Consider the following 14,660-nt stretch of genomic DNA (forward strand, 5'->3'; position numbering starts at 1 on the left):
AGTTCGGGTTTAGAGAGGAAAAGGCCTCTTGGTTTGGGGCTCCTGAGCACTGAAAGACTTATTACAGTGTTTTATTACTGGTTTACATTGGAGACAGGCTTTTTTTTCCGCTCATTTGATCTGAAGAGGAATAACCAAGAGTGTAACATATAATGCCAGGAATTTTTTGAGCACCTCTTATGAAACACACTATGAAAATTAACCTCACATTGTTTTCTTTATATACACTAAAGGCTGGAATTCACAACATGACTTTCGCCCAGATTTTTCCCCCCTGTTTGCAGTCTGGACGTGTCAATGCTAGTTACCAAAAGTCAGAGCCAATCTGCAGATTTTGGGCAGTCGGAGTTGACAGATTTCACACAAAATCGCAGTGTTTTGGACACAGCTTCAGATTATGATTCCATCCAGTAAGATGATAAACATGCATTTTAGAAAACATACTTGCATCTGAATATGCCTACTTCTATACTATATAGTAGGCAAACAAAATGTATGTATGCCAAGTAGTCGAATTCACAGTATTCATAAAACAGTGGGTGAAAAGTTCCCAGATGACTACTACTGCCGGCAAGATTCTGAAATGCACATCCAAAGGACAATTTAATATCCCATGAGGCCACAGGAGAGGATTTGTAAATGGCAGTGAAGTGACACAACTGACACCATCACATGACAGTAACAACATGGCGGATGTAGTACTGTAGGTGCAAATTTCATTCATATTACACACATTCATCATACTAAATAGAACATATTTTTTTAACAGTGGCACAAGTTTCAAAACATATAGTACCTATTAATATAGTACATGATTTCGGAAGCAGCTATATTGATTTTATTTGTTGTGCATCTTGGTGCATCTTTCTGTGTGAGTTTGTTGTGTTGTGTTGTTGTGTGATCTTCAGTTGTTTAGTGTAGTTGCCCAGTTTTTCTCTTTATCCATGTATAAAGTCAGAAGTATACAGTATGATGCATAGTGTTTAAAAATCTGTTCAGATGTTAAAAGTCGTGTAGTGTATTCTAGACTTTAGAGTCAGAAGACAAGATGTAGCTAAAAAGGTTCACTTGGAATTAGTCCACTTTATGATTAAAGATACAAATTTGTAGAATTCTACGGAATGGATTTAAATGAAAGTTCTGTGACTGGTCGTGTAAGGTCATGAATATTTAATGAAGCAGTTTATGGTTTGTTGCCTGTTGCTAAACAACTCGTCCTAGCATTGCTAATGAAAGTGTAAGGGGTGGTGGAGGGTGGATGTTCAGAAGCTTGTGAATGACATTCCTGCCAAATTCTGGGAAATCTGTGAAGCTTACGGTGGAATTCTCCGTGCACTGATTCCATGTGAGTGCGATTTAAAGGCCCACTGGTGTCATTGTGTTTAATTACACCCTCACAATTTATCCAGCTGTTCTCATGTCTGTGGGATGAATGAGGTTTGTGTGAGTGTTGTTCCTATTGTCTTCAACAGGTTAGACAGGACCATGTGGAAAAACAGCAGAATGCTAATCACCAATGTCCTTTTCTGGACTTTCAAAGACACACCACCTGCTGCAACACATGTGCCGTATCGCTATGGTGTGTGTGTGTGTGTGTTGTGGGAAGATCTTTATCTTCTCTCGTCTTTCTTCAGGCAGAAGTTCTCCTGGATCACTCTTTGACATGCTTCACCAAGTGCTGTATATTTTGTCAAGCATTTTGTTCAACAAGTAGGCGCCACGCCTGTAGTCGTTTCAGACCGTTTTCACAGTTTCCATATCCATGGTGATGTATTAGTGTGTAGAAATGTGTTTATGTGGAAAGGACGTTGATAAATGAACTGCTCTGTCATTGTCCAGACTCGTTGTTTCTATTGGGTTTCAGGCAGCGTTTATTTCTTTTTGACCTTGTGTGTTCTGGTGGAGGAAATCAGTTGTTGCCTTGCAAAAATCAGACAGGGGGTTTCACATCACACACTTTTCATTTTGTACTCTGAAATAAACGATTAGAGATATAACGCTGTCAGTTAAAGAATCACGTAAAGTTAGGTTAGAATCCATTAGACTCTAGGTTTGACATGTTCCTGTAACCAGTAACGGCTTGTTCTTGTTTCAGGAATAAATGTAATTCAGTGACATGGATTCTCATGTCTAAGTGGCACTTATTAGCTTGTTAAGTAAAAGACGTTTCCTGTCGTCATTGGCAGCAGTTGGATTTCTGAATTAATGTGTGACCACAAAGACAGGAAGTTCTGAATTAAATTGTGCAAATGCTTCAATGTTATAAGTGTGGACTTTTCTGCACTGCAGCAGAGTGATGTGAAGTTTATGCTTGGCTGCACACTAAGTGTGGTCTGGTGTGATATGTGCAGGGACCAGAGAGATATATTATATTATAATTCTTTTAATCATGACATTTATTATGAAAAGTAAGAAACATGCTTTTTCCGAGAGCATTTAGGACACGTTTTCTTGGTGTGATGTTGATGTGCTGTACATGTGCTGAGAGTCAGTCTACTTTGCCTTTGGGGTTGTCATTCAAATTAAATGTTTGCTGCTTGAAATATATGTATATATATGTGTGTGTGTGTGTGTGTGTTTTCTACAGTATCTCTAACAGGCTTCCATTGTTCTTTGGAGATCCTGTGGAAAATGTGAGTGTTGATGGCATTTGTCATGGAATTATATTTTCTGGCCTCTCCGGAGAACTGTGAACTTGCCCTCTTGGACAATGGACACATGCTCACACAATGTAATCTGAATATTTGGAGTATCCACAGCTTCAGGATGTGACTTCAGATTGGTCTGTGTTTTGTGTGCGTCTCCTGGAGAAAGTCAGATAACAGTAACGTTATCGTTTCCACAGCTACTGGGGAATCCCTGCTCTCTCTCTCTCTCTCTCTCTCTCTTCTCTCTCTCTCTCTCTCTCTCTCTCTCTCTCTCTCTCTCTCTCTTCCTCCTCTCTCTCTCTCTCTCTCTCTCTCTCTCTCTCTCTCTCTCTCTCTCTCTCTCTCTCTCTCTCTCTCTCTCTTGTCAAGTAGACCTCAGCATACAGTATGCTACAGCTGCAGCTGACTAGAATACAGAACTACTATAAACCCCCACACTTTTTTTGTATAATAATCTTCAGCTCGCAAAATGGCCTTTGATCGAAATAGAAAAAAAAAAAAAGAAAGATTGTAAATAAAACAAAGATTATTGGTGTATGTTTTACAGGAAACCAGACACAACCAAAGTCACAGAATATTAACCAGCAGTAAATATTTCACAGTGAAAACGAATGAATCATGACTTACAAGGGGGTCCATCTGTGTGTGTGTGTGTGTGTGTGTGTGTGACCTGCTTAATGTCTGTCAGCTCCCTAAGTGTATTGTATATAACTCATATCTCCACTCTGAAATTCATGTAATGTGCTCTGCTCTATTATCTCTCCTTTCAAGGCCTCCAGGACATTCACTTTGTGACTGCGTGTTGAAATTGTGTTTTGTTATATATAATTATGTATTTTTTTTTTTTAATTGGACAGCAGGATTGTACTGTAGAGCCATGCTGCATTGTTTTATATGGCTTAAAGGGAAAAATGGGAAAATGATGACTACATTTTTTTTGTTGTTGTTGCCCTTGACTATTTTACTGTTTGGTCAGTACTTACACATTTATTTATCCAGCTTATTTACAATATTGCAGCTCTTGTCTTTCCTCTTGTTTATTGTATTTTCATTGATTAGTTTGTCTTTACAGTTGTGAACCAAAACATCCCAGAGCCTCATGTATTATACATTCCCTCTTGAAGCGATGTGTGTGCGTGTTTGTGTGTGTGTGGATGTAGGGTTGAATATTTCCCGAGGCAGAATGTCTCTTCCACACAGAGGCCATTGTCTCTGTCTCTTCTGTCCTAGTGATCATGGCAAACTTTCTGTCTCCTCCAGGGAGACTGCGATGTTTGTTTGCTCACCCCAAGCAACAGCAGACAATCACCTGATGCATCTAAGCTGTAGAAATTTCTCATGGCGTCATTGGCGGATGTTCAGATAATTCAAAGGGCAACTCGGAATGACATGAGATCTCATTAGAAACTTAATAAAACAGTAAATATGTAAGAAAATAAAAATAATAGGTAACAAATATGGTACAATTGAAACTGTGAAAACCGCAATCATTGGAAAACAAAATGCTGTACTTTTTTGGCAAATATATCAGAAAATAAAGTTGTTTTCAGAATTTGCCAGGAAAATTCCAATTCTCCTGACACTGCCAAAAGTTACAGTGGTTATGAGGATCTCCTTTCTCTGAAACTGGCAGGAGACTTTATAGCAGAATACTGGTAAGCAATGTGAATATTTTTCCATTTGCATGTACTGAAAAAAATGATATGATCATGACAGCATGTTTTTCCATTACTTTACCTCATCAAAATCATTTACCGATATTAACTTCATTATTTAAGTTATACAAGATTCAAATTGGCAAGATGCACATGAAATTAGTTGGGATGACTTGTTCTGCCAATTTGTTAAAAATTTAAAGCAGCAACTGATCTTAAGTTTTTAAGTTGAATTGGGGCAAATTTCTTTATAGTGTGCAATTAAAGAATACGTTTTTTAAAACCATGAGGGGTAAATTCACTAAACAGTGAGTTGAGTCACGTTATCCAGTTTAACCACCAATCACGGCACAAAACTTTGCTGGTATGTAGCTGCAGCATGAGTTTTTCTTTTATAAAGTTGTCATTCTAAGTGCAAACACACATTATTTTATATGTAAATTAGTCTTGTTACAGATTGTATCTTGTTCAAAAGTCTAGTAGTCTGTTGCATCTGCCTCTTCCTTGCATTCAGAACCAACCTGCAAGATGGGAAATTACAGCATGCAAACTGTATTCAGCACACAATGGTTGCCATTTTTGCAGCGTTTTATTATGTTCTCTAACACCAGTCGCTAAAAAAACACGGGCAGCGCGTGCAAATAGCACTATCAGCCAGCGCAATGCGTTTTTAGTGAATTCCCTCCTCTGAAGAACTTCCAAACAATGACAATACGCTCGTTCATCAGTGAAATGAAGCAATTTCTGTAAGTTGAAAGGAGCAGCAATTATCAACAGCTGGATTCAAGATGAATGCATCAGTACTCACTGCAGTAACACCACTACATGTGTTTTCCCCTATAGCTTTTGCCAACAGTGGCTTATAAAAGCCTGTTTCATTATTTTTATCTCATCTTGTTGGTGTGGCTCAGTGGTGGGAGGATGTGAATGATCCTGGCTCTAATCAGGGTTAGGAAAGTGTTTCATTACTCAGAGGCATTTGCTAGAGAAATACTGCATTCACACATTATTGTGCTTGTGGAGGACTGCTGCTGTTCCTTATACTTATTATGAGTTGTGCCAAGGCAAGCATCTTTTATTATTTCATTATTTTTCATACATACAGTTAGAACAATATTTGAAAATAGTTAAACACCACTAGTGTTATTTATATACAATTATAGTGTTTATTACTATTTTGAAGTTGCCTTTTTTTCTTGTTTTAATTTAATATTTTGTTTGTTTTGTATTTTGCTTTAGCTAATTTCTTTTTTATTTCAGTTTTAGTTTTAGTCATTTTAGTACATCAACCTAAACTTATTTTTTAATAAGTCAACATTTCTAATTTTCGTTTTTATCTAATATTTATATTTTATTTTATTTCAGATATATTTCAATTAACAAGAAATATTTTTTATAGTTTTAGTTAACAACAGTAAATGCCACTCACATTTTTCTTCAGAATCTAGTTATTAAAAGTGATCTAATTTTCAAGCATTTTTAAACATTTTTGTGAAGATTTGAAATGTTCCCATTATAACCATTTACTGTGATTATTAATTCACAAAATGTATAAAAAAAAAACCTGTAATGTGACAACAATCTGTTGCCTAATTTTTGAGTGAGACAAATGAGAAGACTTTTGCTCATTCTCTAAATTATCCCCGGCACTCACCATAAGACATCCCTTCTTGACTCTCTGTCCTTAATGGTCTTTTCCCAGGCCCTGATCCCATATTTGTTTTCCTGCCCATTATGTGATTGTGCAGTACCCTAGCGGGCTGGAATTCCTGGCCCATGTCATCAGCGGTTCCTCAAAATTCCAAGGGTTCGTTTGCAGGCACTGCACTTTATGTTGTCGGAAGGAAACACTTACTTCTGATGTCTTTCATTAAGTGTTTGAATCCAGCTGTTTGCTGGTGCTGTACTGTATGTCAGTGAATGCGCTTTACCTTCAGGACTTTGTTTGTTTTTACTAGGGCACACATTGCTGGGTTTAGGGTGGTTTGAAAAGATTAAAGTCATTTGGTATTGGGAATTAAAACAAACACACTCTATTAGGTGTTAATCTGTAAATTATTTTAGGAAAAGTAGACCAAATAGCTGTCAGTGCTTGCTCAGTGTATGCGTGCCGTGCACCTACTGTGCCAGCTATGTGTGTGTGTGTGACCTTTTATGTTGTGTGTATGTTTTATATTGTCTGTTGAGGATCTTTATCACCTCTGGCATACGACAACAGCCGTCACACACCTGTTTGCGAGTGTTAACAGCTGAGCTGTGTGTTTGTGTGTTTGCTTATATCTGCCTGTACCTGATCATTTTTAGGTAGTCACTCACTCGTATCTCTCTCTATTTTTTTTTTTTACTTCTCACTCTTGCTCTTTTTTCAGCTTGTTTGGCATGATAAATAATAAATTTTTTATTATTTAAAAAAAGTTTATTATTTATTTTAAAGTCTCTCATGCTTATCAAGGCGAACAGTAATATTGTGAAATATTATTACAATTTAAAATGTTTCCTATTTTAATTGATTTAAAAATGTAATTTATTCCTGTCTTCCGTGTCACATGATCCTTCAGAAAACATTCTAATATGCTGTTTTGCTGCTCTTGTTATTATAAATGTTGCTTACCCTAAATTTTTAACTGTAGTGTGTGTATATATAATATAATGAATTAATAAGGAAGTGAAATAGTAATACTGAACTCTGCCTTCCTCTTTGACGCTCTTTATTGTTCTCTCATTCTCTGTTTCTATACTTGCTTACATTGCCAAATGCTTTCTCCCTGTCTCTTTCTGTTGGGCTTGGCGCTGATGCAGCAGAGTGCACACAAATGTCAGCATGCATTCCTTTCTAAACATCTAGAGAGCCTAGGAACCCAAAAACATTAAACCCTGTTCTTGAGAGGGGGCCACAGTGAGCGTAACACACTGTACTTGCCAAATTTACTTGAAAATCTCAAAAGTAATATATCAAAGATCAGTGAAGAATTTGATCTGGAACTTGTTTTATTACAGCAAGAAGAAAATGAGAGCGAAAAACAGAAACTGGCAGTATTATTCGATTGGAGGGATTGGATTACCCCCAGACCCCTGCGCACATTGCAGCATTTAGTGCAGACAGCTCCATTGGGGGTTGAAGCAAAGTGTAGTCAGATTCGGCCAGCGTCCCGATTAAGTTTCATCTGTGTATGTGTGTGTTTTATTTAAACTGACCTCATTCCACAGATCCAGGGTTAAGTGACATCAGACTTTGGCATTCGGTCAGTGGCTTAGTAGTGTCCATCTTCTTGATTCATATTCCACGCTGTAGTCCAGAGTCTTGACTGTAGCAGAGCAGTGTAGGGAAAGATTTGGGTAACGGTTGTGTAAAAAGTGCATGTGGCTTTCCATGAATAACTGAGTATAAAAAAACCTCATTTGGGACTGAATATTATATTTCTAAGTACAATTTATTACCCGATTTCTGTTATTTTTGTCTTAATTTTAATAATATATTTAGTTAATATAATTAAATTATGAATTTATTAAATATTATTAATATTATATTATTAATATTATTATAATATTATTAATTTTATGTTAGATACTTAACATGATAGTTATCTCAAACATGGGATTTGTGTCTTTACTACTTAGTAATGGGATGGTAATATGACAACAATGTGTACCCTATGTATGTGAAAATATCAACTTTGACTGAATGAAAGTGAAATACGTGGGTCATAGTCTATGTGTGCATGTGATTAGTAAGCCATAAGATCCGCATTGAGAGAGTTCCTCCTTGCTGTTTATTTGTGCACATCTAAACCTGTGAAAAAGCTATCAACACAGCAGGCGAACGGAACAAACAGTGTGCTGCGAATCTCTCCGAGTAAACAAAAAGTGGCACGATGGCGGCCCAAATATACAACACACGCGATGCTGGGGAGGACAGGACGTGAAAAATAAACACAGGTGTTGCCATTATTTCAGGCAAGGTAGAGCATAGGGTCAGCCTCTCATGTTCAGTTTATATCCTAAGCTCATATTTGGCCTGAAAACTGTTTTTTTCCCCCTAGTGTACAGTATGTTGACATGATGGAGTCCTTGCCACTCTTTACCCTAAACTAATATATTTTCACAGTGGTAACACAGGAGAAATAGAAGCCAACCTCAGAATGTTTTATGGTTTTCTACGCAAAGCATTGATACTTTCAGATTTTCAGCTAGTTGTCTTTTTATGATTTCCAGTATATCCACAAAACATGCTTCAGTGCTCTTGTGTGGAGTAATACCCTTAAATCCTTCTCTCTCTCATTGCAGATAGCAAAGCTATAGTGGATGGCAACCTAAAACTGATCCTGGGGCTGATATGGACCCTAATCCTGCACTACTCCATTTCCATGCCCATGTGGGAGGATGAGGACGATGAGGATGCCAGGAAGCTGACACCTAAACAACGCCTTCTGGGCTGGATCCAGAACAAGGTCCCCCAGTTGCCCATCAACAACTTCCACAGGGACTGGAGAGATGGCAAAGCCCTCGGTGCCCTGGTGGATAATTGCGCCCCTGGTGAGCAGAATTCTGTGGTTTATGACCACTTGGCGACAAATGTGTCATGGTATATTAATCACATGCGGTATTAAATGGAAAACTTTGTTCATTAGCTTCATTAAGTAGATTCAGGGGTCAGTAATAATCATTAGGGCGATGCCATGCCGAATCTGCTTTACCTCAGATGATGAGAAGCTGGTCGGATAATTACAGCATATGATCTCACTATGGAAAGACCAGAGCCAAGGGAAGAAGAGAAAGAGAACAATTGGTGACCTCAAAACAAACGATCACTCCTTTCCAAAACGTTATTTATAAATCGAATACCTCTGGATAGGTTTGGACTAATACTAGTGGAAAATCCAGAAACCCATGCAGTTCAGAGAGGGTTTAATGGAGGGTCAAGCCCGCTTGGAAGTGCACGTGTCCATCCTTCTCAACTCCATAATCAAAGCAGTCATTCTGGCATTGTGAATGTACTCAGGACGGTATAGGACTTGGCCATATATCCTTTGGAGAATTAGGGATGTGTATAAGAACTTAACCTTGATTTCACCAAGCAAAACATGTTTCTAAATCAACATCCTTGTTACAAAATTGCTATCAAGTAATCAGAGGTTATAGCTAGTGCCGGTATTTGGCAACATTCTTATCAACTTATAATTTTCTTATGATTTTCGGGATAGTAAATGGTAAGCATTAGGATTACGAACAGAGACAAGATGGACTTGATAAAGACCATCTTGATATTTTTTCTTCCAAGTTGTTATTTACCTCAGATTTAAATGGATTATTGAAATGGAAAAAATGAAGGGCAGGTACTTGGCTCAATTCATGAGTTATTGACAGGATGGAGGCAGATCTGATTGTAAGAAAGGGCCGGAGTATAAGACAACGAAATGATTGGAGAAATCCGACATACGTCAGAGAGAAATCTGTCGATTCACTGGAGGGTCGAGTTCTCATTAAAAATGAAGAGGTTAAAAAAACAAAAAAAACTTCCATGGATAACTTGTTCAAAATAAGATCAACAACATGCATTTAGAAAATAAATTGGGTGAATTTTCATTTCAAGCCGATTTGAAGGCACAAAAATAATTAGTACTTAATGCCTTGATTTGTTCAGCACAATAGCGCAAGAGTTGAAATGTTTTCAACTCCTGACAAGGCATTTTGAGGTGTGTTTAAAAGAGTCAAACATGTTTGTCAAATGCAAACAACAGTTTCATTGTCCTTAAGTCACATTAGTACAGAGAGCAGGTGTAAACGTAGCGGTGGGTGGAAGGCAGCTGTACACGATCGTCTCTGAGCTGCACTCAGGGCGGATTTCACACCCAGACACATCGGGTCACAGTAGATGCACTGCTCTGACATTCAATATCCTTTTAAGTGTAGAACTGGTATTTGACCAGTGTCAAAAACAGCATGTAATATTGAGATATTTAGATTGATTAATCAGTAAGCAGTTTTAGGTCATAACTGAAAGGTCTGCCAACTAAAAGTTGGGTTGAGGCCAAAAGAGGTGATACGTCAACTATTACTATTGAGCAATACAACAATTACACTGTTCAAACTGCTATCAGATGGCTTCACTGCTGCATTTTTCCTTCTATACTGACAAACTGAAGGATGTGGCCATAAAACAACAATTGTCTTCAAATTTAAAGGGCTGACATTGTGACCCTGAGGTGAAAGACGTGATATGTTTACATGTTTCAGGTTTATATGAGTTTGTTGGCTTTGCTAGCTGCTAATGAGCCGCTGGTCTCTGCTGTAACTGAATGGAAAGTGTCAGAGGCTAAGACAGCAACCATGTTTAAGTGAAAACACATGCTGCTATATGCTATATTTCCTGCCAACATGCACTTCATTATATTTTTCCTAATGCATTTGTGGAAAAGCATCTCTTAGCAGGAGTAATGTATTACTAAGTATTTATTTAAGTATGTCAGTGTTTATATGATTGTTACATTGCTTGCATTTAATTTTAAAATGTTTGCTAACTTTATATAAAAACAAATCTTCCATTGACTTGCACTGAAAGAATGTTCAAAACCATTCAAAAATCTCAGTTCTGATTTCATTGTAAAATTTGTGTCTTAAGTTGTGATTGGTCTTTTTCAAATGATATGATCATTTTTTTCCTCATTTGATTTAAGCCGCATTCACATGCGAATGAATGGAAGTCAATGGAACGAATGTGTATTGACCACCCCTTTAGATTATATGATTAATTATTGAGTAAGTATGGAAAGTAAACCATGTTTGGGAAGTCTCTATAGTTTTTATAACTATGCTTTCCCCTCAAAGTAGCTCTATACTTTACTCTTTATCTTGGTATTTCCTTCAGGCATTGCTGCATACAGGCTGTATCTGCGGCCACATTCACACCTTGTTTACCCCCCGTAGTTTCCTCCTTCTAATCTGTTTTCCTCTCTTAACAGTGGTTCTGATTCCCTTGTGCCACCATCTTGGATCGACAGGGAACTGTAAATGCCACTTTTGGCAAGTGTAAATGCATTAAAAATCTAAAATTAAAGATTTATCAGTGTTAGCAGCAGGAGTGGGCCTGTTTCAGATACTCATTGTCCAACCCAAGTATGGGGCCGCTGTGCTGGAGGATCCTGGAAAACAAACCCAGATCTGATATTAACATTTTGGCAGGCGTTGAGGAGTCTTGTGGTTTCAAGGCTCTCTGGTTCCATTTGAACTAAACACCTCTTGCTCTTTGAGTGTAATCCAGCATATAATAACAGTTTTACTCCACACGGCACTAGTGTTTGCTTCAGGGAAGCGTTTGGTGCTACAAGCCTGACCGCGTTTAGGTTTGAAAAAAAAAAGGTGAAGTGACGGGAAACTGCACATCTGAGAGCATTTAAGGTCAAGTCGAACTAAAGAACATAGTTTAATAGTTCCTCGCTGTGGAACAGTGGGCCTGCAGCTCAAGATAAAGCTCAGACTTGTGTCTTCAGTGTACATCCATGCAAAATGCAAGATCATTTTAATGTTTGGACAGTGCATTGTAGTTCTGTTCTAGTTGAGAAAATCAGTGTTTCATAAAGAGATGAGTAACTATTTACATAAATCTGCTAACTCTTTCTTTCACTTCATCTAAGGCCTGTGTCCGGACTGGGAGACATGGGACCCGAGTCAGCCAGTGGAGAATGCGAGAGAAGCCATGCAGCAAGCCGACGATTGGCTCGGTGTGCCTCAGGTAAGAAGCAATCACTCATATTTATTAGGACTTATGCCATCTAGCCTAATTTCAGGCTGTTTCTTCTTAAGCGGTAGCCTGGGAAAACCCAGACAACTTCCGGCAAATTTAGATTTGCTCTGAAAGTTAGTCTGGCAAAGAGCTCATTCAAGTCCATTTCCAATCCGTCGAAATCGCGGCACCAATCAGAAACGTTGGGGCGGGCTTTACACGATGACGACAGCGCTGGGATTTTGAAGCAGATTTTGTAGCCTACATTACAAAGATGGATGCCGCCTTCGAACATCGCTCGTTCGAATCAGCTATCGCGTCGGTTTTAAGCGATTTGAACGTTTCCATTTAGTTAAAAACCAAGCAAAGAACAACACTCGGAGATGTTTCTCCGCCGCTCTGCATACGTCATCTCCTTCATCGCTCTGATTGGTTTTAGGTTCCGTTGGTGACGCCCCTCTGGAAATGATAAGTCTATGACACTTTGCCAGACCATAACTCAGTTACAACTGAGAATGGTCTGGTTTTAACCAGGCTACTTAAGCGGAGGAGGACTGGCTGTTTTGTAGGTCAGTGTTGACTTTAAAAAGTTGATCTACTGAAATGATTATTTTGAATGATCCTCTGTTTGTGAGTCAGAGAGTGTAAAAGAATATCTGGCGTTGTTCAGACAGGCTGTACAAATGAGATTCTTGCCATATTAAACACTAAACTGGTTAGATTTTGTAGTCTGAAGAGCAGAAAATTGTCAGTGGCAATTCCAGGTAGTTTGAAATCTGAATAATTCGATTAATCACTTGTAGACTCAAGGTTCACCTCTTTTATCATTACTTATCTTGTGTTGACTTATTTATTTGCACTATCATTTTTAGTGTAGGCTATTATTTTTATTTAGTGTAGCACTCCTTTCTAATTTGTATTTTTGCAGCATAATTTCTTGCTGTGTATGTCTACTACGGTAAATGTCTTAATGCCATTCAAGTATTTTTATTCTTAATTCGGAAGGTGAAGTACATGTAATGTCATAATTCACAGTATTATACATGTGTTCTAATTCAAAATTATTAACTAAAAATATTTCACAATATTACTGTTTTACTGTATTTTTGTTCAAATAAATGCAGCCTAGATGAGCATAAGAATTTCTTTTTAAAACATCTTACAGACCCCAAATGGCTGGTGGCATATAATATGTTTACTACACAGTCAACAACAGATACAGCAGAAAATGGAACAAACAGATCCATTAGTTGTTTGCCAAATGACATTAACGATAGTCAGTTCTAAAGATCTGAAATTAGTGAATCAGAAATCTATTACATCTTATAAAGAATACACTACAACACAAATGTGTGTAATTGAGTCAGATAGAGAGTCCACGTCTCTTGAGAGATTGAATGCTTTGAGCATGGACTGTAGGATATCGCTGCAACGGGAGAGGTAGAGCCTTAAGTTATGGGTTTAATAACATGATGCATATTTCTCTTCCTGTCCCTGTTGGTCTCCCGTTCAATCTCCATCATCTTTCTGCTGTGTTAAATACCATTTAGAGCTACAGTATTTCCACTTAGCTCTTAACCTTCCAGCCTAGCGTTAAATATAGCAGGACACTTAACCAGTTGGACATGAAAGATGGGACTGAGGGAATAGGAGAGACAGAAAATATTTTCCACTGCTTTAAAAACCTTAAGTGCACTTCATCAGTTTTGTGCCGTAGACCATCACAGCGCAGAGGTGTGTTTATATCTGACGATCGATTCTGGCAGTAACAGTTCTCAAAAAATATGTCAAATAAAGTCAGTGAGACGTGCTTCTTCATCTTTTTTTTTGCAGTGTTTCTCAGTCCTGCAATGTATGTTTTAAGTGTTTCGCTCTGATGTAGCAATGTTCCCTCTACAAGACGCTATCTGACAGGGCAATGTTCCCTCTACAAGTGAAATAATAATTTGTACCTGGTGTGTTTGGTGAAGAAGACATCCAAAATGTGTTATATTGGTTGCCCCAAGAGCTAGGTTGAATATTGCTCTAATGTCATCCAGGAATCAGGATTGAAATCAGAGATCAACCACTATGTGGCCTGTGACTTTTGAGCTCTAACATTGCACTTATGCCCTGTTAGGTGATTGCTCCAGAGGAGATTGTGGATCCTAATGTGGACGAGCACTCAGTGATGACCTACCTGTCTCAGTTCCCCAAAGCCAAGCTCAAGCCTGGTGCCCCACTGCGATCTAAAACCCTGCACCCCAAGAGAGCCAAGGCTTACGGGCCAGGTGAGAAGGATAGATGATGTTAACACTTAAGAATGCCAGACTGTGAGTGTGAGATACAACATTTACTATACCTCAACCCACACCTCTGCATCTTTGAATCTCTCTGTAGGTATTGAGTCCAGAGGCAACGTTGTGTTGAGGCCAGCTGAGTTTGTGGTGGAGACTGTGGAGGCGGGACTTGGAGAGGTGTTGGTGTACATTGAGGATCCAGAAGGCCACACAGAAGAGGTCATCTTCTAACTCATCAAACTTCTTTCATGATCAAAACAAGCCAAATATCTACTTGTACACCAAGCATGTTTCTGGTGGTATTGGCCAGATTTTTGCCGTTTCATTGAACCTAAAAAACAAAACATTCAATTTAATT

The 14,660-nt window shown here is 38.3% G+C and overlaps 1 protein-coding gene across 12 annotated transcripts in view; it reads left to right on the forward strand.

Moving 5' to 3' along the window:
- Positions 1-14,660, forward strand: part of flncb (filamin C, gamma b (actin binding protein 280)) — a 50,331-nt gene that overhangs the window by 8,535 nt on the left and 27,136 nt on the right. For all 12 annotated transcript variants that reach the window (XM_056233480.1, XM_056233478.1, XM_056233479.1 and 9 more), the window contains exons 2-5: positions 8,588-8,836; positions 11,935-12,032; positions 14,143-14,293; positions 14,403-14,521. In XM_056233480.1, coding sequence (XP_056089455.1) covers positions 8,588-8,836; positions 11,935-12,032; positions 14,143-14,293; positions 14,403-14,521 — 617 coding nt within the window. The remainder of the gene's footprint in view (positions 1-8,587; positions 8,837-11,934; positions 12,033-14,142; positions 14,294-14,402; positions 14,522-14,660) is intronic.

Source organism: Rhinichthys klamathensis, unplaced genomic scaffold (assembly GCF_029890125.1).
Source record: "Rhinichthys klamathensis goyatoka isolate OS25496 unplaced genomic scaffold, OSU_Roscu_1.1 h1tg000370l_1, whole genome shotgun sequence".
Lineage (NCBI taxonomy): Eukaryota > Metazoa > Chordata > Actinopteri > Cypriniformes > Leuciscidae > Rhinichthys > Rhinichthys klamathensis.